The 25,099-nt window shown below is 39.7% G+C and overlaps 2 protein-coding genes across 2 annotated transcripts; both read right to left on the bottom strand.

Annotated features, from left to right (window-relative positions):
* Positions 1-7,581: 7,581 nt before the first annotated feature.
* LOC109398599 (uncharacterized) lies at positions 7,582-17,582 on the bottom strand. The gene has a single exon (XM_019670988.3). The coding sequence runs from the start codon at positions 17,556-17,558 to the stop codon at positions 7,680-7,682; it is 9,879 nt and encodes a 3,292-aa protein (XP_019526533.3). The 5' UTR covers positions 17,559-17,582; the 3' UTR covers positions 7,582-7,679.
* Positions 17,583-21,584: 4,002 nt separating this feature from the next.
* On the bottom strand, positions 21,585-24,038 carry LOC134287797 (uncharacterized). Its single transcript, XM_062850724.1, has 2 exons — positions 23,181-24,038; positions 21,585-22,857 (listed from the first exon to the last, which is right to left on the bottom strand). The coding sequence occupies exons 1-2, from the start codon at positions 24,036-24,038 to the stop codon at positions 21,886-21,888; spliced, it is 1,830 nt and encodes a 609-aa protein (XP_062706708.1). The 3' UTR covers positions 21,585-21,885.
* Between the last annotated feature and the right edge of the window lie 1,061 nt (positions 24,039-25,099).

Raw genomic sequence — 25,099 nt, 5'->3', positions numbered from 1 at the left:
CGAAAGCTTCTGAGAAAATTTTTAAGAAGTTTTAGGTCTCGATTCTCAATGTATCCGTGAATCATATTTTAAAAAAAGTTCATGGAATATTTTGGAGAAACTTCAAGGATGGTTTTCTAGATGAATGCTCCGAAAAAATTCTGAAGGAATCACTTTTAAAGAAATCCCAAAAAAAAATCGTAGATGAATTTATGTAAGAATCTATCCAAGATTTATTGAAGCTATCCGTGCAAAAGTTTCTTAAGGAGTACTTGGAGAAATTTCTAAATAATATTTTAAAGTCTAGAGGATTCCCTAGAAGATTCAGAGAAAAAAAAATCTAACTGAATTTCTTTCAGATTTCCTGGATGAATTTTTGAAGTAAATCTATGAGCAGTTTCCAAAGATTTTTTCAGGAACTAGTGAAAGATTTTAAACGAATCCTAGGATGGATTTCACCACGGTCCATGAAAGAATTATTGAAAAATCTGTGAAAGTTTTTTTCTTAAAATAATGGAGAAATTTGTAAAGAAATCTCTGGAAGAAAATCTGTAGATATTTTTAAAGAAATTATTAGTCGAATTTAAAACAAAAGTGTTGGGAAATTTTCTGGGGTAGTTTCTAGAATAAAATCTTAAAAAGACTCGATGAAAAAAGGTAAATCTCTGAAGGATTTTCTGAAGAAATCCCTGGAGGAATTCCTAAAAAAAATCATACATAACTCATTCTGAAACTTCTGGAGAAATCACTGGTGACTAGTGGAATTTCTATATAAATTGGGAGTTGCTGTGGGAATTTTTGGTGGAATCCTTGGAAGAATTCCCAAAGTAGCCCCCCCCACAGTTCAAATTTTTGAAGGAACTCTTGAAACATTTTCTGAAAAATAGTTTCTGAAGGCATTGCTGAAAGAATCTCAGGAGAAATTTCTGAACAAATGTCTAAAGATATTTCTGAAGGAATCTCTGAAAGCATTTTTGTAAGAATCCCTGCAGGAATTTCTACTCAAATTCATGAATATTTTTTTGGAGAAAAAATTTGAGGAATTTCAGAAGTAAATAATGAAATATGCTTTGGAAGAATGCTTTGTAATATTTAAAGAATAGAATGAGTTTCTAAACAAATCTCTGAAGAAAATTTCCAAATGAATCAAGGGAAGATTTTTTGAAAGAGTCCGTGAATGATTTTTTGGCCGAGTACTCGGACAAGTTCCGCAAACAAAAATACAAAGAAGTTCAACAAGAATTTCTGAAGAAATTTTTGGAGGATCTTCTAAAGAAATATCCAAAAGATTCTCCGAACGAATGCCTAGAGAAATTTATGGATGAATAACTAGAGGAATTTCTGAAATAATCCCTGGACGAATTTCTCAAACAGTCTCTGAAATGATTTGTGAAAAATCATGTAGGAATTGGTGAAGCAGTTCTTGTCATATTTCGTTAAATAATTCTTTGTGACTCTTATAAAGGAACACATGGGAAATTTTCGATAAATTCTTAAAGAATTTACTGTGCCAGTTTTCAAACGTATATGTGATACAGGTATACCTCGATTTAGTGGACCCTCGATTATATAGACCCTCGATTTTATGTACTTCGATTTTATGTACATTTTACCTCGATTTTATGTACATTTTTTTTAATGGTATTTTTTTAGTATTCAATCAGCTGATGATTTGAGGTGGGAACTTCGGAGGCCGAAAATTCTGGATTCCCTTAGGTTTATTTAACGCCTCAGAATTGCCACAAAAGGCGACCGAGTAGATAGTGGCACAAACCTACACTACTCATACAGAAAGATCGTTCGTCAAATACAGCACAACCAGTAACCATGCTCTATCAAGTGCTTGTCACGAATCTCTAAATTTCCGAAGAAATCGCTTGAGGAATTTCAGATTGAATCCCTGGAGAATTTATGAAGCAATTCGTAATCAAATTCCAGGGTAAATAAATCCTCAGAGACATTTTCAAATGAATCCCTGAATGTATTTTCGATTTTTTTTGGGACATTTATGCCAATAGCGTCCATATGTTCATTGCTCAAAATGTTGGCTTCTCAATCAACCATACATAGTTTTGGAGACAAAAGATTTTGATCGTAAAAAAAATATCGAGATAGTGGTGTATTCGTTATTTAGCGAGAATTACTCATATATGCCAAAAACTCCGAGCCTTTTATCGAAAACTCAATTTCCATGCAGTTTTTATATATTTTGGTACATTTTAGTAAAAAAATTAAATAAAAATAAAATAAAATATTTTGTTTCGATTTTATGTAAAATTCGATTTTATAGACATTTCAAAAACTGAAATGTCCACTAAATCGAGGTATACCTATACCAGGCCCTTTGCTGTGGGTGTTGATTGAGTGGGGAAAGAGTGATTACTGATCGGGTTTTGAACTGAGTGAAAACATCCTTGAGCACCAGTGCTGAAAAATTCATTTCATCATATCTAAATTCAATCACCTACAGGTCATTTTAGAAGCTGAACCTGAGAATATGGTATACGAAAAACTTGTGCGGCTAGACTAGTTCTGTAAGAAAGTCACGGAAAAACCTCTATTTTTCGAATATTTAAGGTAAATGTCACGAACTACCTTCAAAAAATGCCAGTGATATTCACGGTGAATATAATTTGGCATATTTCAAAGATAGTCCGTGACATTTACCTTAAATATTCGAAAAATAGCGTTTTTTCCGTAATTTTCTTGCAGAACTGGTCTAGCCGCCCAAGTTTTTCGCATACCATATTCTCAGGTTCAGCTTCTAAAATGAGCTATAGGTGGTTGAATTTAGATAGGACGGAATAAAATTTTCAGCACTGGTTACCTAGCACATTCCGGTTGAGATACTCTCAAGGGTGACCTGAGCAGCATTTTGATGCGCATCTGAACGACGCGGAGTACGTAACCACGGTGTAACATACGACAAAATAAAATTTCATGGGGTTTTCCGGGAAAGATTATGCATGTTTAATTCAACAAAAACAAGAGTCCAATAAGTAATTCCATAAACCCTATGATTCCTCGCTCACTAATCTAAACTTGGATCCCAAGTAACAAAATTAATTTTATAATGCTTTTGAAGTATTCTTCAACACCTGTTCTTTAAAACCATGCATAAACCAAATTGCTCTACAACACGACATCAACTCAACCATAAACCCGCCATAAGATCAAAGAGGCCCATCCTAAGATGCTCTTGGAGAGTTGTTTTCAAATTTCTCTTAAAACTTGTTGTACTTCCCAAGTTGTCCTCAAGGCGAATTGCTCTCTCCTTGTAGAATTCTTCAAGTGCACGATAAAACGATAATAAATTTGTCAGTGTTGTTGTTGATGCAGCTTTTATGTCGACAGAAAAGTTTGGTGAATTAAATTGAAATTAAAACACAATGAAAATGACACATTATTGTAATCGGGATTAATTTATCACACAAATTAGAAATATTTCCGGGATGTAGCAAGGATGCCAAATGCCAAGCAAAATTCATCGTATATATGTTGCAAGATACTTCCAAAAATTGTAACGCGCTTCCATTATTACGCACTAATAAAATATTTAAAAATATTATTCCTTGTCATGCGAACATTGCTCATGAGTTTTCTCAACATGGCTTCCATTGAAATCTAGGCCGGTGGTCAGTCCATCATCGATGGTTTTAATCATCATCACCATAAGATCGTCTTAAATTTCTTTCAACTCATGCCAGAGCTAAAAGCATAACACAAGAATACTAGGATTTATAATGTTCTCAGTGCAGCCTGGTTGTTCTCCATCAAGAACGTCTTAAATTTATTTCATCTTATGCAAGGGTAAGAAGTATTATTCAAGAGTACTCAGGTTTATAACGTTCTTGATGTAGGTTTATGCAAACTCCGCCGAGAACGTCATAAATCATGTGCGCCAAATTGTAAACAAATAATAAATTATCGCACCGCGGTGGATTTTGTGAACTTCGTGCGATAAATTTAATCATCCCCGGTACCGTTGCCAACCAGGCAGACCTTTTTTCGGGAACCGCCCTTGATGTGGTGCAGCGCCTTATTCCTCCGGTCAGCATTTCCAACAGGTAAGTGATTTTGCAGGTCGATTATTTGACTCCCGATTACAAGGGAATCGACGTCCTGGATGACCAAATCAACCTCATTTCGGATGCTGCAACCGGAGGAACTTGGCACTGCACCGTGTCGCGGTTGGGTTTCCGGGTAAGTGTTCTTGATTGGCAGCAATAATGGAACGGTGAGAATCAAAATCTGATGCTTGAGTTTTTTCTTGTATTTTTCATGTACCAAACTGTTCTCTTGCGAGAACAGTTGCTCTTGATCAAGAACGGATGATTGAAGATAACTACAAGAACCTTATAAAACTGAAAATAAGTTCAACAGTTCTTGTTGTGTTTATGGTTTTATGAACTGAACCTCAAGTATTCTTGGAGGTGTTTTTAAAACCACATATTGATGAAGAATAGTTATGCTCAGCTGAAACTCCGATAAGATCAACTAGAATATGCAATGTTCCGATAAAACTATCATAAAAACAAATAAAACCAAATAGAATTAGGATTGTTACTTGGGATGTCTGTTCCCTGTGCTGATGGTTTGGCAATGTTTTTCCTTGAATTCTTTCCAAAAGCTATCGCAATTTTTTCTTTTATTTTTTTGCAGTTTCTCTTCATGATTTTATTAAAAATTTTAGTTAAACCAACTTTGGATTCGCAAATTTACATCCAGAGGTTTATACGCATTTAATCTGATAAGAAGTTCTTTCCGAGATTTGTTCGATGTTCTTTCGGGATTTCTGAGAGTTGTTCTTGGGATGTCTATGCAGTAAATATCAATCATTATGTTTCAAATAAGCCAAGAAAAATTGAAATTGAATAGAAGATGACATAGATATCAACAAATCACTTATCCATGGTGAACCATGAACCTTGGCTTGTTAGTGGAATACCTGTAAGTAAAAAGAAAATTGGGTTAAGTACTGTTCCTTTCAATTCCACTAAGAATTTGCATCCTTTGACTTTCCACCTCAACTGTAAGGTCGTCTTCAGTGTCTTGTACTTGGAGTCGAGCACAAGACACTGAAGATGACCTTACAGTTGAGGTCGAAATACGTATCTGTCAAAGGATGCAAATTCTTAGTGGAAATAAAAGGAACAGTACTTAACTCGATTTTCTTTTTACTCACTTTTCCATGTTTTACGATAGTGACTTTGGGCCGATACACCATTTTGAGGGGTGACCCAAAACTTTTGTTTAACTAAGTTCGGTAAAAAGCAGCTGAAAGTTAATAGGAAATATGAGGTTATATTACCACTCTCATCATAAAATTTGGTCAACCCAATTTCCAGCGACACTGCCGTAAGTTTATATTAATTTTTTAGAAAATTTGGCAACTTTCGCTGCCCATATTCGCGTAGTCGACGTAAGCGCCACTGCAGTTTTCCACACACTTTTGCAATTTTAACAATGAATAATACGAAGTTCTAAATTTTCTCAACGTTGACATCTTACTCACGGTTGAATCTCGTACTCCAGGTGATCAAACTGGTCAGAAATATGCACTCGTATTGGATATTAACTTGAGTATGCTGACATTGGCAATGGTGATTACGTCAACTATGCGAACATGGGCAGTTCGGTTAAGTTTACATTCAAACATTTTTGAAAAGGTTTAATTTAAATCATGTTCAAAGTTTCTTTGACATTATCTTTTGAATGAGATCTAGGGTTTTGAAATCGGACGCAAATTGGCGCAGATATGGGCCGAAAAAATAGCATATTTTTAAGGGGGTGACCCCAAAGTTTTGATCGTGTATGTACGACGGAGGGACAATTTTAATCGCGTATGATGCGATTTTTTGAATTTATTGCGATGTATCTGATAAAGGAATATAAGAATACAAATCAACTTTTACAGGGTATTGCTACATCGTAGTAAAGGATATTTTGATGTTTTATTACGAAGACCTTTACTTATTCGCAAAATCGTGTGTTTCGCGAAGTGCCAGATGAAATCGAAAAAAATGCGTACTGTCATGACTTTACGACTCCACTTGATACTTTTCTTATTATGTCAGTTTAACTCGCATTAGTGTACTAGTGGAATCGGATAAATGTATAAACTCGTTAAAGTGTGCATACAAACTCGTATAAGTTAGAATCGTTTCTGTTGACATAATGCGATTTGATATGAGTGCATTTCAACAAACACGGAGGTGAGTTAGAATTTCATGTTAAATTAATCAGCTTGTTCATAAGTAGTGTTCGGTGTTAAGTGTAAAATGTGGCTCGATAATCCAAAGATCATTAATTCGACACTGAGGTTGTTACGTTTGTAAGGTAGTTGTTACGTTTTATAAAGTAGTTGTTACATTTGTAATATAATTTTAAGAATTTTCCATGAATTGGAGAATGCAATTCATGGAAAATTCTTCGATTGTTGCATGGAGTGTGTTACGTTTGAATTTTCGTATCGTATTTTATACTCCCGCTTGTGAAACTGTCCCTAAATTTAATGTGCATTTGTAGCGCTGCAAACATTTCAGGAGCGATCCAGTACAAAACACGCAAGCCGTACCCTTACACGGACATCAAATTATAGACGGTCTTATGTCGTTGCCCGAATCAGGATGCCCCCTTAGGATTAGAAACTCCTAGACACAAGCTATGCAAGCAACTTTCGCTGTGAACTAAAGGCAACCAGCCAGAAAAAAAAAAGATTACAGGATTGACTGATGGACCAAGAACAATAATGAAACCTCGTCATCCTGGGTTCGGACTTCGTCATCCACATGAATGACTGGGCATAATTTATGTTATGTGTTGCATGTTTGTGTTTTGTGCATTTATAATGTTCCATTTTATTTTTCGTATCTAGTTCCTTGACGTGGGGCCCGATACGGAAAATAAAATGTGCATTTATAAGGTTCCAATTTATTTGTTACATTGGTGCCCAAATTGAGCTCAATCCATCAAAGCAAACCATAGTTACAGCATCTCAAACTTGGCAATTTTATATGAAAATCTGCTTTTGCCCGATCCATTATGCACCAGTGTAAGTCTGTTAAGGAATAATTTGAATTGCTGATTTTTGTTTTTGATCAAGGATCTTACCAGAAACTTATCAACTAATATATCGCGAAAATAATCACGCTCAAAGCTACCATCCATATAGAGAACAATAATTGTTCTCTATATGGATGGTAGTTTTGAGCGTGATTATTTTCGCGATATAATATTGGGAAAATTTTTCTAAAAGAATTGGCCGTAAATCTTCCCGGGAAACCAATAAGTATGTTGCTAGAAATGAGCGATGTTGTGTAGTCCCTAACTAGGGGAACAAAGGAGAAAATTTCTGAAGATTGCCAAAATGTTTGCTAGATGTTCATACTGTTTCTGGGTTCATTAGTTCGATATCATAAAAGGTAGAGAAGCCGAAAAAAGAAAAGTTCTTCAAGGTAAGATGTTGAACTTCTAGTTGCACATTTTTTAAAATAAGAAGACCATAATAATGAAAATAATAAAAAGATGTATAATAAACTACATTAATTTATAAATTTACGAAGCACTTTAAACTAATATTGAAATATCACATATGCTACATTCTCTATGAGCAAGTATACAAACAATATTGAACTAAGTCTTACTCTATCCGTAATAAGAGCTCTTTTGTTATCCTGTATTCTATAGAGCTTCATCGGTTATTTTAGGAGGCCAACGTTAGCATACTGTAATGATTGTTGCTTCGGACCTTGAATATCTCTTGACTGCGACATTTCCAGCATCCGCATCATTGGCACATCCAGGTTAACGCCAATCTGACCCCCATTCTGTGCAAATACAGTTTCCTCCAAAACATCTTCCCGCAGTACCGCTATTCTTTCCTTTAACATCCAATACGTGTGGTGGTTTCTCGTTGACTCACTCAAAAATTCCCGAATGTCTTTGTTCAGCTCGTCAACAGCTTTCGTCGCCCATCCGGAATTGTTGCACAACGTCATCCAACTATTCAATCCTGCTAAATCATTGATCAGCGAAGCTAGTTCCGCTTCCGATGCGGAAGCTCTTGATGGAGTTCGATCACCACCGGTGAAAACACTTCGTACACCGGAAACGATGCTCTTGATTGCAGTCGGCATAACACGAGCCAACAGAATCCATCCGTCAGTGTAGTCGAACAGTCGGGGTGCGTCGTAGCCGGAGAACAACATTGTAGATTGTGATCCATCGCAGGAAACACTCGGAATGTGGTGGTAACTGATTGGGTAACAGCTCTGGAAGCTATCTCCAGTGATTCCACCACCGTGGGATAATTTGGAGTGTATTGAAGTGATGGATCGGTGACCATAGCATTTGATGAATGGTTTGTTGGTGGTGGAATCATACATTCGGAAGCAGTTGGATATTGTAAAAACTTTGCCCGTTGATGTTTTTGTTTCAGAAGAATAAGGGTTCACTTCTGTTGAACTTGGAATTATTGGCGGATTAGGTATTCCGAAGCGGAAGCGGATGAAGTCTAGAAATGAGCGAGAGAAACTTGATGCCCCCGATGAAGTGCTGTTTTGTTCTGATTCCACCGTTATACTCCGAGTTTTGCGGTGGGCATCCGACACTGCTTTGACACGCACAATGAGATCCAAATTATTCGCCATGTAATCGGAAATCGAAACAACTTTTTGTATCTGTTTGATAATTTCCATTGCGACACCAAACTCCGGGACTTTGTCTTTGTCAACAATTGTGGAAATTCTTAATGATGAAACCGTTGTGTAAAGAAAAACATTAAATGTGCCTTGACCAACGGTTTTCAGATTCCCACTGTATGTGTTTAGATAGTGAGCGGCGCTCATAAGCTGTTTTGAAAAGTCACTGCCCAGATGCTGCTTGAACTTCGAGAGCACTACACTCAATTGTTTGTTGTTCAATAAATTGCTGATCTTTTTAACAACTGATTTAAAGTTTTCCGGCAAATTGCTAATAAATTTGACTGTTGACGTAGCCTGTATTGAACCACTGAATAAAGACATATACAATCCTGGTTTTGTGAAATCCCATTTGGAAGGATCAAATTCTCCTTTCTGCTGGATCACTCCTAGCATATAGGCAAATCCTGTTGTTAGAATTAACTTTCCAGCTATGAATAGCCCTTTTCCAACCGTAGAGGTGATGGCGGCATACGAGGTAACCAAGTTGTGTGGATTCGTTATGACACTTATGCTCGTAGCAACGCCAGCGAAGAAGGCATTCCACGTGGCAGGCGACTTCATATCCCAATGGTCGGGATTCCAATCATTGTTCGCTGCAGCCATGGTGAAATAAGAAAGTCCAATGCCACTACCGATCATAACGCTTAGAGATGTACTCACGCTGAGTCCGAGGGTTGCCGTGAGATAAGTGAATGTTGAAATAGCAGTAGATGGTAGCGTGGCTCCCGTTAATGCTCCTGCAAACAATCCCAACCACGTATTTACACTCCTCCAGTTCCATTCCGCTGGATTCCATGATCCGTTTGCTGCCGCAGCTCCCAGATATGCTCCTACGACTGCCAACGCGATTGCGATCAACGTCATGAAGAACTGACCATCTGGATCTACCAAACCCAGAGGGCTGTTCCCCGCGTAGAGATAAGGACTAGCATATTGACTCTTTGGATCAACCTGATAGAAGCGTCCGATTTCCGGGTCATACAATCGGGTGTGGTAGTTGTAGAGACCGGTTTCCTCGTCCCACTCTTGGCCAGTGTACAGGTAGGAAATTGCACCATCCAAGTCCCGCTCGGCTTTTCGGAAAATGATTCCAAACGGCAGATAGTCGTATGCAGCTTTGACTTCACCATTTTTGATCACCAACCTCGTTGAGCCTTCGTGATCGGTGAACACACTGTAGAATTCGTCATTTCTTACGAACCCGATGAGGCCTCGATCGGAGTAGACGTAGCTGGTTATCTGGATATCCGGTACCTTATTTTTGGCCACGTAGGCTAGCTGAACATCTACCAGCACATTCCTGTTCAAGTCTCTGATGTAGTACTTTTCTTTACTTACGTGGTTATCTTTTTCTATGACTTGTTTGAACGTTCGTTCGCCTCGTACGTCATACTCGAACTTCAACTTTCGTCCATTGTCCATGTGTATAATGGTCGGTCTGTTCAGCAAAGGGTCATACTCAATCTTGCTTATATTCTTATGCTGGGCTACGATGACGCTTCCTTCACTATTATGCTTCATTTTGTATATTTTGGCTGGAGCGTCCGGTTCATCATTGTCACTCTTGGTGATGGTGTGGATTTGGTTGGTCCCATTGGTATACTCAAAAGAATACCGAACGGCGCCCTTTCTGAACAACCGATGATTTCCGTTGGCGTCAAAACTACATGACAGTACATCAGCCGGTGATTTTCCGAGGTGAGTGGCAAAGTGCTTGTGGAGTTTTCTGACAATGTGAGGAATAAACCGGGTATATTTGTGGAGTTGTGCTCGGAAATCGTTATTCAAAGCATTTTGTGTTTGATTGGTATTCTCACCTATAATGTTACGGGATTCAAAAATATCCTTCAAAGTAGTGCAATTGTGAAGCGGTTTCCTTGTTCTACTTTCAAACCACTTTAAGCATTTACGTTCAAAAACTGTATCGGACAATGTTTTCTCTGTAGATATAGCATTTAGCATTAAGGCTTGAGCGTACGATTCATTCGGTACGTCTGATTTAAGCAAGGAATTATTACCCGGTAATCCCGCACAAATTCCAACATTATAACAATTTCTTGATATGAAATTATTTCTCAGAAGAATGTTCCAAATTTCCTTTGATGCGGTACTATCAATGCCATCAATTGGCATAAAACTCGTTTCCTTGAATGGTTTCCACGAAGCTTCGGTTGGAGATTGGAAGTATTTAGCTCTTATCATTTGTTCGTGACTATCATAATCGTACGAGTGGCCGTAATACTGGGGAAACTCATGTGCATGGAACGCAGAACGAAACTGCTTGGTTCGGCATTTTTCACTAATTGAATCATCCAATTCGGGGTAAAACGATTTCAATGGATGGGAACTCTTGTCGAAGTATCCTTCCGATTGCAGACTTTTGATACAAAACGCGGTAAGTGTTCTGTTGATCGGATGCATATCATTTAACTGGAGTCTCGACAAAGCTGGATTACTCCGCTCAAACCAAGTAGCGTTGAAAGTGGTTCTGGAAATCAAGCCTTCGAAAATCATGGAAAATGCATTGCCGTATCCGTCTGCTTCCAGGTAGCTGACGGTTTCCTCTAAAAACATGTCAGCGATCCGGTTCAGATAGCCCGGTTCATTGTAACCGTACTCGCGTTTGTAGGTATAAGGGGAACCTGGTTCGAACTGCATTTCTTGCACTAAGCTGTCTGCATTATACTGGAGTTTGACGAACTTCTCTGGGTCATCTACGGTTCCAATGGTGATCATATCCCCAGCGTTGTTGTAGGTGTACTTGACTTTGAAATCGGTTCCATTTACGCCGATCGGATACCGGATCATGGAGAGCTTATCGTTAAGATATTCATAGTCGATTGCGTAAGAAGTGTTCAGCGCCGGTACGATGAATATCTTTTTTACGATTCGGTTGGCGTTATCGTTGATCAAACTCTCCATCATTTGCTTATCACCAATACGTCTGATCGACTGTTGTGATCTGTGTCTCACAGTAGGAGATTCATCATATTCTCCATGGTAGAATTCTACGAAGTTAGTTGAATTGGGTATCATTGTACTGCCACCGAGGTATTGGTTGAACTCCGTGGGTGGGATATCTACTATGGCTTCCCTTACAATTTGTCCAGCTGATCCATACGAGTAGAACACAGTTTTATCCGTTTTGTTTTCTTTATCCGTGTGAACCAGAAATCTAACAACGTTGCCATCATAGAAGTAGTGTTGTGTACCGGAATCAGGTGTGGTTTTGCTTAGGATCTGTCCCTCACTGTTATACGAATATCGAATGCCCCAATCCGACTGCAAACGCAACTCTGTTTCCGACAAGTTTCTACCCCAAAAGGCAAACGTTTGGTTCAATGTAGTTGTAACGTTGTGATACACAGGAGGCAATTCCAGAACAAGGTTACCCCCGTCGTCGTATTCGTAAGTAGTTATTCGTGGATCGGTACCAGCAGCTGCGATAAAGTATGCCACCTTTTTGTTCTTAGCATCGTTAACAACAATATGGTAGGTCTTGTTCTGTCTGATTTCCACCATTTGCGTGAAACCATCTTCTGCAGGGAAAAGTTTATCCAACGCTTGATACTTAGACCGCCTCGCCAGTTGTCTGGAATATTTGCTATCTTCCGAGAATGTTTTCCCTGGCATGGAAATTGTTACTTCCTCTGTGATGGGGTTGTCTGCATAGTCCTTTCGGAAATACGGGTATCCTTCGCAATTTTTATTCAAATCGTTGACGAGCCCAGTCAACCGCTTAGACTCCACAATTTCGATGAAGTTATCGTGGAAATCGAAAAATAAATTATCTTTCTTCTCCACGGTGGTCCATTTTGTGGTAACGATAGATCGATCGATTTCATCATACAGAACTTCCTTAATCCTCACGAACTTCTCGTCTTGCATCGTAAGAGTTTGCCTGGGTAATCCCAGCCGGTTGTAGTAGGTGATTTTCATTGAAGGGTCATACAGCACAAGCATTTCGTTGATCGTCACCGAACCGGATATTGTGAAGCCAATATTTTCAAATTTAGGCAAGTGGTGCGATGTTTCGGAGACGAGACTGCCCTCAAACCATACTGCTCGGTGCGATTTCGATATGAATACGACGATTTCACCATAATCAGAAATATTTCCCTTGTTTGCGCAGGTGCCTTGAGACGGCTTGCATACAACATCAAGAGTCATATCGTTAACTATGACCTTGATCACAGCATCTTTAGAATTCAAGTTGTATACGAATCTGACAACGAATGAATCATAATTTGACAATAAAGCTCTTTTAATTGTGTCTGTCGTGTCCGAACTGTGCATTAAAGTTCCCCTTTCCATACTCCATTTCTGCTTATCAATGTCAGGGGTCCAACTCTTCGGATCGTTGAAGCATTCGATTTCCCCATTGCTAGGTCTCACCTCCATGACATGGGGAAACTTGTCCGAGCCTCGGATGTTGTATGACTTAGAGTAGGTCAAGAAGTCCGTAACTTTCCCTAACTCCGACACGTACACGACACGATTACCGTGCGAATCCAGCAGATACTGGGTCATCAGTCCACTGTTGTGCATCACTCTGCTGACTCCCCAGAATGGTTGACGGTAGGCGTAGGCCCGGAAGTCGACGTTCATGGGAGAAAATCTCACGTGGTCAAGAATGAGGGATTTTCCGGATTTGGGAGATATTTTGACGGTTACCAATGTGGGATTCAAAAGGTTCGTCGTAGTTATATTCAGCTCGACGTAATGCCAGCGTGCTGCAATTGAGTGCTGAACTATGGGTTCTCCAACTTGAAGCATTTCTTTATCTTCTTGCTTGATATTTACGATGGTAACTAGTTCACTCATTTTTCCGATGTCTTCTGTCTTCAGCAAACACGAAAACAGATACTTTTCATTAGCACTTCTTATGTGAAGAACTCCTTCGAAAGAATCTCCAGTTTCCAGTTGAAGAAATCGATTTCCTCCTTCAGTTTTTACTTTTTTATCGTCAAACGTCCAACGAACCGTATTATTAAATGATGTTCGTTCGTATTGCTCAAATCCATAGTACGAGTAATCGCCATCAAGCACGTTCATGGGAGCAACGTCTACAATAGGCAAACGACCAGCCTTATCAGTAATAACCGTAGTAGAGTTGAGTTTTTCTTGCTCTTCGTCGACGATTGGATCTATATATTTGATCAACTTCCCTTCACTGTCCCGTACACTGCGTTGTAGTTGTCTGGTTTTCAGATCGTAACTGTGCTGGTACCAGCCATATTTGTTCTTGTTACCGCCTGGAAGTATTTTGCTGTTGGTGAAAACGTATGCATTCGAAAGACCATCCAGTTCTACTCCGCCATTCTCGTAGGTGGTAACACGCCGAACTCCAGGACTCAGTTGCAATGTTTGTTTGGTCAAAACAGCTATGTCTGATTCTAGCATGGATTTCACTGGTAACATCGACAGTTTAGTGTTGTTGTCAGTTGTTGTAACTATTGCCACATTATTACTGAGGAGACTTAACTTTTCAGTTTCATTCAATTGCACTTGTTTGTTCTCGTCGAAAAAGTACAATAATGGACCTTCCTTAGCCTGTGATGCGAAATACAGTGGCCAAACCAGCTTTACGGATCCGAAATCAGTAGTTTTCGAATCATGGATGACCTCAGTATCGTTGTAGATCTTGCATGCTTCGCCCGCCTTTTTCACAAGCCTTAATTTATCTCGCAAGACCAAATCCAAATCCGAATTTTGATCGCTTTGACTCCATGCCGTACCATTGTAGCTAATGACTTTTCCTCCGGTCTTAACACCTTTCTCATCGATGGATATACCCAACAGTGATACGTCAAAAGCAACAGGATTCGCGTCCAGAATCTCCTTTTCTAAGGTTGCCATATTATTGCTAAAATTTATGATCGTTCCCATGGCTTTTTGAACTTTTTGTTGATCTTTGGCGATCGATTTTAGCTCGCTTTGCAACGCGTTTTCGTAGCCATCTACAGTAGGTCCGGTACAGTCGATATTGATGGCGTACTTCTCCAAGTACAATATGTATCGCAAATTGCAAGAATCGTTGGCCTTCGATTTCACATTCCGTTTCATTTCCTCCACGTTCTGAATGTCAATTCTATATCGATCACTATCTTTTATCTCATTTTTCTCGTCCAATATTTTCAGTCTGAGAAGTACTTTTAAAACCCCGTGCTTTATTTCCAAGGCTCGTAGTATGATAAATTTTCCGTACATCTGAATCATATTGAGCTTCAGGGCCCGTATCAGATCAGCTTTGGCATCTTCCGACATTTCAAAACGATTCACCGTGGCAATCGTCTCTTTGATGTAGTTGCTGTCATAGTTGCTGAATAATCCTTTCAGATACTGGCGGTTGGGAGTGTATTGCAGAACAAATTTTTGGTCGTCGTAAAGCAAAAGTCCCCGGTTGGTAGCACGAATAACAAAATTGCTGGTAATGTTTTGAACGTGGGAGACCAGAGTGTCGTTGGCGCCTATTTTTATGATCTGCAGTGATCCAGCATCAGCGATATAAATTGAGTTTACATTGCTTGTAATTATCGCATCAGCTGTTAAATTATGTTGAGTTATGTTCCAGTTATCCTTACTGAACTGGAAGAAATCCAAAATCTTTGTCAATTTGAACGATCTAATTATTCCGAATAGTTTTTCCTGGATGACGACTTGATAGCCTTTGAAGGGTTCTTCGTTATTAAATAACGTGGTGTTGAATGTCTTGATTGTATGTGATCCTCTGAGTACATCACGTACACTGATTTGCGCGTGCTTCTTATCAGGATGGGCAATAGCAATAACGCTGTAATCTGGTCCGTAAGCAATAGTGAAATCTTCACTAGGTAATTCTAGTTCGTTACGTTTTTCAGATTCTGTGATAACTGTTCCATACTCTAAGGTTGATTTCAAACCATTGGGATAGATAATTTCTGTCATTTTATCAGATTCATATTTGAATTCGAATAGTGGATAGTTGTCCTGTTTAATGCCAGTTAAATAGAATTTATCATTATCGTTCGTCATTTCCAGAGTAACCACTTGTTTATAAAATTGCGTCTGAATTGCAAAACTCTGCATTTTTCCTTTGTTATAAACAAATTTCACAGTCGCATCCTGATCAGTGGTAATGCTCGTCAGTTTTGCGCTGTTGTTTTCCAAATCATACAGATAGTTCACAAAACTGCCTGTGGCATCTTCCTCTCGTACCAAATACCATTCAATGGGAAACTTCCTTTCAGAATCCTGTTCCGCATATCTTAATCCTTTTGTAGAATCAAAATTTCCAAATATATACTTGATCGATTCCTCCTTGTCCTCCATTACCCATTTCTGGTCGTTCTTGAAGTATGTCAGTTCCAATTCTGGCTGAACTTCGAAGACAACCTTGTCTTCGGTAGATTGTTCAAAACTCGGAAACAAAGAAATTCTGTAGTTCTTTCTCACAATTGAATACCGGAAATCTTGTTCAAAAATGCTGCCCACTGTATCCACTACGATGTAATCCAACGGAAATGTCCAGCCTCGCGCCAAACAGTCATCTCCGGGGACATCCCGATATTGAAAATACTTCCGTACACTGATCCCGAAGGGATTATCCACCTGTACCAACGGAATGGACAGTTCCACTTTCCCCGTCAGAGAGTTTAGCGGCTGCAGCAGCTCCGACAGATCCAGATGTTCGTGCAACCATCGTGAGTACTGCACAGCCGGTGTTATCAATGTGATTTTCGGCGAAATCTCCTTCGGCTTGACGTCCTGCGGAAACGTTATTGTCATAATATCCTTGCCAACGTCCGTTAGTAGAAGCTTGTTGCCATCGTGAAAAATCACGCGCTGTATTCCATTTTTACCGTTCGGTAAAACAGCCATCAAATTCATAAAACGGTGCTTATTATTATCACTTTTCAGCAATACCTCCTCCAGATAAAAATCGTCCTCTCTTTGAACTGCTCTGAACACTTGGAATCCAGCTGGTGTAGTGAACAGTAGTTCGTCACGTTGATCACCATCCGTATCATGCACAATCATAGAGTTTACAAGATCAGTATTCCAATTGCGATACTTTGAGAACATGGTGCTGAACAAATGTGGTTCATAACCCCCCGTAGTGTCATTAAAACGGTACACGTTCAATCCTGTTGTGTTGAAGTGTAGTATGTCCTTAAACTTGGCATCGGAAAAGTTAGCGAACGCGATACGGTCATACTCGGCATCTTCCGGAAGCTGGATGTGCTGACACTTTACAATGCGTTCAAGTTTCTTCGACTCCTTGATTTCATAAATGCCTAGATCTTCATTGCTTCTAATCACAAATACGTTTTTACCATCGTCAAAATCACTAATCACTTGAATTTCAACTTTCCTTTCATTCATTTCTGGTAGAAACTCAACGGTCTGATTATTCCACGTCGATCCATTGAACGACATAAACCTCCACTCATTTTCATCTCGAACCAGCGCGCCTAGCTCCGAATCCTTCAAGAAATGTCCCAAGTAAACAGCTCCGTTCACACGATTCAAAAAATCAATCCGCTCATTCACCCGATAAACGTCGACCCACGTTCCATTCTGCACCCCGATAAATCTTTTCTCCGTCAACCACCACAATCGGCGTTCAGTTTCCGTATCGAACACGTCGTACTTTCCGTCCAACAAAGTCAATCTGTTTCTATCGTCGTCGAAACGATAAACCAACAAATGCCGCTTGTACTTCACACCAACCATCGATTGACCGGAAGTTGACCCGTTCGGCACAAGAACCGCCTCAATCGGGCCCTGAAGCTCTTCCACGAGAGTCGAAGAGTTCCGAAATTCCAAAACGGCCTTCTCCAACACTTTGGGCTGCTGTTCGGCATCGGCGACGATTTCCGTAGTGGTTTGCATTTTCTCGTTTATTAAAACCGGAAAGTTTTCTAAACAAGACTGAATTCTAGTCGACTGGAGCTGAGTTTTTATAGGAACAATTGCAACCTGATTGATATATCCCGAGGATACACCCATTTATCATGGTACTATAAGACAATAATACACAGCTGTACAACGTTTCCACAGTAAATAAATCGAAGCGTTTATAATTATTCATTAGGATCGAGTAAACATCAAACTGTCAATAGATATTACATATTTCATAACAAACCAGTACTCCACGACTTGGTAACAATAGGGTTATTCTACGGTATAAGGTCGATGATCCGGCAGCTACGGAGACTTTTGCCTATAAATAATACACCGAGAAAAATTTCTACTCAGTGGCTAAGTTAGTGTTACTCAGAAATCTAAAAAAAAAACTTTGTTTTCTTACTCTGTTTCGGCCAAATGTGGGACAACCCATTGGCAATGGGTTGTCCCACTTTTAACAGAAACTGAGTAAGAAAACAAAGGATTTTTCGATTTCTTAGTACTCAGCCACTGAGTAGATTTTTTTCTCGGTGTATCTGTTGGTCAGAGTGTTAAAAACTAAACATCCGCTGTGAAAATTGACATTCCTCTTTTGTTGTTCACAATTCACTGAGCTTGAGCATGAGCATTATTGACCGTCCGTAGGTGCTACTCCAGTATCGCCGGTCCAGCTATACTCACACAAGGAACCAATGAGATATCTGTCAGGGATTAGCAGGCATCTTAGGTGTGTGAGCTACAATGGCGCCTGCCACGTCAGGTTGCAGGTCAATTGGGGAAGGGGAAGGAAATGATGATTGCAGACCGAATATACCTCTGCGTCAGAGTGTTGGTAAGATATGGTTGGCAGAGGGCTTACACATTGATGAGTGGATACCAGGCGTAAAGTGATAGAACTGTGTTTTTTTTTAATTTTTTTTTTGAAGGTGTGCGGCACAGTTCGCATGATTGCATTACTCGTAGGCGTTATCTGATAGATACTGTTGTGCAGTGAAAGTTGAAAGGAAGGGAAACGGATTTTTTTTTCACCTGTTTCTGGTTCTAGCGATGGCTATGAACGAACATATCTGGAGGTCGATTTGAATAGGTTGTATGTGGTCGTCGATATAAAATTCGATCAGTTTATTTTAGCAATAGTAGAAATATGGATGATATTTCAGTGGCTTTTAATGATTAAACCGAAAGCCTGTTTTGTAAGGAATCGCTTGTATGTATTAATTTTGTTAAATTTCAACAGTTTCCGCCATAAGAAGCGAATCCAACTGATCGAATTTTATATCGACGAAAGCACATACGACCTATTCAAACCGAGCTTCAGATATGAATGTATGTACATGAGTTGTATATGTTGACTGGAAGGAGAAAGTACACAGAAAGATGCAATGTAGAAGGAATGTAACGGGCCAGGGATTTAACCCAGGACCTTCTGCATACGAATCAGAAGCGGTAGCCACTAGACCACCAAGCCCGTCTGTTTTGTTGTTCACAATTCACTACATGCATTTTCAAATTGAAATCTTGTCATTTAATTTTCTGTCATTTTTATCATTCTTACGCTTCGTTAAATCTGGAGCTCGATTTGAATAGGTCGTATGTGCTTTTGTCGATTAAAAATTCGATCAGTTTGATTCGCTTATTATAGCGAAAACCGTTGAAATTGAGCAAAGTTGATACATACAGCAGAATCCTCACAAAACAAGCTTTCTGTTCCATCATTAAAAGTTTGCGAAATCTCTGCCATATTGCTACAATGACTAAAATAAACTGATCGAATTTTACATCGACAAAAGCACATACGACCTATTCAAATCGAGCTCCAGAAATGCTAATATGTTGGTAATAGGGTCTTGTACCATTTGGGCAGGTGTACCTATTTTGGGCACTTGCCGCTATAGCTAAGTCAATTCCAAACCGAATGATTTGAATTTTTGTATAGAGTTAGACACTATACGAGACTAACTCTATACAAAAATTCAAATCAATCGGTTTGAAATTGACTTAGTTATAACGGCAAGTGCCCAAAATAGATACACCTGCCCAAATGGTACTATACCCTATATACGTACACAATTACACTTTATTGTTTTTTTTTTTAATCTAAAAAATCACTGTGACCAAATGGTAAATTATGTACAGGTTTTCTCTTCTCGAACATTTTCGATGACAGAAACAATCATGAATGATTTAGTCTAGTCTAGTCTAGTCTACACACACACAGCCATTCATTGAAAGAATCCTGGAAAATGATAGGATCGACTAGTCCTATCATTTTTGTTGTCATTATTAATGGTTGCAGTGCATCAGAGATGCATTACAAGCATTAAAGCGGCCAGGCCTACTGTGCAGCGTTGTTATTGTTATTGAAATCAGAAAACGGGGACATCTCGTACCAACCGTTTCTTGAAAAGTGATAATAATGCACCGCATCGTTGGGAGTGACTATGCTAAGAATGTTAATGTCACTCCATGTCCTTGGGAATCCTGGGATGGGACAACGGTATTTACCCCGTATGCCCTGGCTCTCAAGCCTAGGCTTAAACGCCTTTACCCGCTCTCTGAAACGAGATCAAAAGTTATGGTATCCAAACCTCCCCAAATAATAATTTACCTATAATACTTGGATGTTACTGATATGGGTATAAATAAAAATAAATCAGAAAGATCTCACCATATTGATTCTTATTGAAGCCCTGAGAATTATCCTTTTATCACGGACAATCGGTGGGATTATCCTCGGAAATGCGGCAAGGTTTTTTAAGCTGCTTCAGATAGAATCAGCATCAGCACCACACTTTAGCAATTTCACCTTATTTAAACTCATTCAAAACACTTTTGTGGGTGGCCGATTTCTCTCATTAACCAAAAATGACCACTTTGAAGTCCCTTTGCACTCAAACTCTCATCAGTATTCAGTTTACAGGGATCCGGTGAAACCAACACAAATTGCGATAGACCCATCTACACCATAAAATAATACACGGAACAGGACCACTTTCGTACGCGAAAAAATATTAGCTTGGCATCAAACCGCAGCACCACCAGCCAAATTGTAAAGAAAAAAAAATCACTTCATACCACTGCCGCATAAATGGAAAGAGAAACTTATTAATACTATTATAATCCAAACTCTTTTCAAAATTCACCCGGCAGAATCACTTCTTGGAGTAACAATTTTCTTCTTTGCCGGATGGCGTAGCACCACCAAAAATATTGCTCTCTAACCGGCCGGATCAATAATAAACGCGGAAGCCATAAAAAACAGAACACATGTCCTTTTATGATTTTATCTGTAACATTTGATCTCACTGAAAAAAAAGCACATTTCGGAATTATTACAGATTCCATTTGTATAGGTATCTTTTTCAGTTCAAGTAATTTCAATTCTTTCATATTTTCGCGAAAAATTCTGCTGTCACGAAAACGCGTCCACTCCCGAGCAAAGCTTACTACGATCAGAAACAATCATGAATGATTTAGTAAAAAAAGTGTTTCCCAGAGTTAAGTTTATTTTGTGTTCGTAGTGATTATTTACAATGCAAATGAAAATTTAACTGTCTTTGAGGCTATGATTCCCGTTCTTGTACACTGAATCAAATTATCCTCCCGAAAACGTTTGAGTGTTGATTCGATTGCGCCCTTCAGTTCGATTCAGTTGCAAAAAGATTGTAATACAAAATGCAAAGGGATAATAATATAACGTCTGCTGAAGGACAAGGTATTCTATGTACTCCAAAATACCTTGCCCTGAAGGCTGACTCCAGAAGTAGATCAAACCTCATGTCAATCCCAGGTATTGCACTCTGCAAACCAACAATGTGGGTTCAACGATTTAGTACTCCACCCGAACAGCAGAAAATAGTTTTAGAATATCAAACTCAGGTATGATACATAACTTTGGTATACTGCAGTTATATGTCACATACAGGGCTGCCAGATGTTTTATTGAATGAGTATTTTAGAAAATCTGTATCCCATACAAAATTCTTTAAAAAAAATCTGTATCCCATACATCAGGTATCAGGTATCAGTAGGTCGGCTCTAGAGGCACGTTCTCCTCCATTCGGGAAATTTGTGCCATCGCCATGAACACGAGCCTATTCATCATTTACCTGACGGAGAAGGGAAGGAAAAAGGATAGGACATGGGAAAGGACAGGTAAGGGAATAGGATCGTCATACTCGCAAGAGCGTACCACAATGGGTTCACATAGCGTCCTGAAAAGGACACTGTAATAACGCATAAGCGTGCCACAATGGGTTCGAACAGCGCCCTGAGAAGGGCACTGTGATAATGCATAAAGCGTAAAGAGAGCCTATAGCTCTTTACCACAGCGGGTCAAGAACAACAGAACGTCCTGAAGATTCAGGTTTCTGAAGTCAGTTTCACTTAATAAGTGTTTCCCGAGTACTCGGAAACGCAATTGCGCAAAAACTGGACAGTTACATATTAAATGATACGAAGTTCCATAATCGGATTCACAGCTATCACATGCAAATGAATCAGCTTGCTGAATATTCGCCATGTGATAACTGAGTCGGCAGTGGCCAGTCAATGCTTTGACCAGCATGCTGCAATTCTGCTTTGACAGATTTGTTAGATACTTTGCCACCCCTAGAGATGGCTCAGTACAATACAATTTTGTTTGACGACATGACTCCAAACTATTCCAGTATTGTTTGTGCTGAGTGGCAGCCCAGGTGTCAATCTGAAGCTTCACCCAACACTTGGATACCGGAATAGCTGGCTCAGGGCCAATGAAGTCATGTGATGCTCCAGTGCGAGCTAACTCATCAGCCAATTCATTTCCAGCGATGGAAGAATGGCCAGGTACCCATACAAGGTGAACAGCGTTTGCTGAATTCAGCTCCTCAATTTGAGTTCGACAAGCGATAACTATCTTCGACCTGGAGTTGGCCGAAGCAAGTGCTTTAATAGCAGCCTGGCTATCTGAACAGAAGTATATTACTTTGCCCATTACGTGCTGCTGAAGTGCTGATTGCACTCCGCACATAAGAGCAAAGATTTCGGCCTGAAAAACGGTGCAGTGTCTGCCAAGTGAATAAGACTGATACAGCCTTAGCTCACGAGAATAAACACCAGCACCTGCTCGACCTTCGAGAAGGGAGCCATCAGTGTAACATACGATGCCGTCTGAAATACTTCTCTCCTGATAACCAGATGTCCACTCTTCCCGGGAAGGGAATTTCGTGGAAAATGTCCTATATGGAAAATTACAAGCAATTGTAAGATCACTTGGAGCAAGGACAACTTTGTCCCAATTCACCTGTTGAGATGGTTCAACCTTCTCAAGCCGGCCACTGGGTTTCAAAGCAGATCGAAAGACGTTTTATTTGATGATCAGCTTGAACTAGAAAATTCTTTATTATAAAACATATTCGAATTGATTATTTTATCCTACTTACAATTATCAGTGCCGTTATACACTTTGATTTTGGTTTCAAACCGTTTAATAACCGAAAATAACTTCTAACTTTATTCACCTTTGCCAATCCTTATTCTTTTGACTTTACTCTCTATCTTCTTCCTATTCATTCAACGATTTCACTCAACTAAGGTGACCAGTATTCACTGGCGCGTCAACATCACCAAAAGTGGAAACAACGAGGTGTGTGTTGAACTGCGGTTCACAGGAGTTTCCTCTAGTAAACCGAGTACCCATAGGCGGTAAGTGCAAGAAAGTGCTTCTTGTTTGAGATGAATGTGTAGTGGGGCAACGTCAAAGAGAACTTCGAGCGCTGCCGTGGGAGTTGAAGAGAACGCTCCAGACATCGCCATTAAGCACATCCTTTGGAGATGGCCTAACTTTGATTGGACCGTTCTCACTTCGCCCTTTTGCCACCACACAAGACATCCATAGGCCAATATTGGCCGAACAACAGTTGTGTAGATCCATTTGATATACTTGGGTTTTAGACCCCAAGTTGTACCAAAGGTTCGCCGGCATTGCCCGAAGGCCATACAAGCTTTCTTGATTCTGAACTCAACATGAGGTGTCCAGGAAAGCTTGGAATCAAGAATGACTCCAACGTACTTTACCTGTTCAGTCACATTGATTTCAGAATCAAAGAGACGTAAAGTTCGAACACCATTACGGTTTCGCTTTTCCGTGAAAAGAACAATAGATGTTTTACTCGGATTTACCGAAAGGCCATATTGGCGACACCAACCCTCAACTACCTGAAGAGCGTTTTGCATCAGGTCGAAAAGGGTGCTGATGCACATACCGACTAACAATGTTAGGTAGTCGTCGGCAAAACCATAAGTAAGAAAACCGCTATTATTGAGTTGCCTCAATAGCGTATCTGCTACGAGATTCCATAAAAGTGGTGATAAGACTCCCCCTTGGGGGCATCCACAAACACACAATTTCCTAATCGCCGCTTGACGCAATGTCGAGAAGAGATGTCGGTTTTTGAGCATTTGGTGAATCCAATTGGAAATCATTGGAGATATACCATGACCCCGTGCGGCTTCCAATATGGCATCGAAAGGCACGTTGTCAAAGGCACCCTCGATATCTAAGAAAACACCCAAGCATGATTGCTTTTGAGCGAATGCCTTCTCGATATCGTAAACAACTTTGTGTAAAAGAGTCACAGTGGACTTTCCAGATTGGTAAGCATGTTGGTTCACATGAAGAGGCACATTGGCCAGATGAACATCACGGATGTGATGATCGACTATGCGTTCTAAGCATTTCAGAAGAAAAGAGGTCAAACTGATAGGTCTGAAGCTCTTTGCTTCTTCATACGACGCGCGACCCACTTTCGGAATAAACTTCACAGTAATATCCCGCCAGGATTTGGGAATATACCCTGTAGCAAAACTGCAAACAAGTAGTTGTTTCAAAACATGTTTGAAATGATCAAATCCCTTCTGAAACAAAATAGGATAAATCCCATCCCATAGGATAAATCTGGAAGTGAAATCACCATTTGGCAAACGAAGTTCGTTCACTTGAAAATCCTTAGATTTCGCAAGGATTTTGTTCAATCGACTGGCTTCACTCAGACTGGAAACATGTGTACAAAGGTTTTTCCAGCCGGATCGTTCAGCAGACCGAAGAGCTTTCTGGTAGGCCTTGCGAGCCGACCTGAAAGCCTCCGATCCAGCCGAACGTCGTCTGTTCCAACTCTTTCTACATTGTTTCCTGAGCTTCGCCAGATCGGAGTTCCACCAAGGGGTTCCTCTTGTGGTCTTCACAGACCGCAGAGGGCAGGCTTCTTCAAAAGCTTCCATGATGAAGGCCGTTGTAGTATCAACGGCATCATCTAAATCACTTGGAGTGTCAATTGATGGTGAGTATCCATGAAATTTGGCTGCAACCAAATCGGTAAAGAGATCCCAGTTGGTTGACCGGGGATTCCTGAAACGCAAAGTTTGCGAAGTAACATTCACATGTTCAAACAAGATGTAACGATGGTCAGATAAAGATTCTTCATCTGACACATGCCAATTGGTCAGCTCATGACTAATTCTGCTAGAGCAAAGCGTTATGTCTAACA

This window comes from Aedes albopictus, chromosome 2 (genome assembly GCF_035046485.1).
Source record: "Aedes albopictus strain Foshan chromosome 2, AalbF5, whole genome shotgun sequence".
NCBI lineage: Eukaryota > Metazoa > Arthropoda > Insecta > Diptera > Culicidae > Aedes > Aedes albopictus.
Note: the sequence above shows the minus strand (reverse complement) of the source record. Positions and strands in the feature narration are given on the sequence as shown.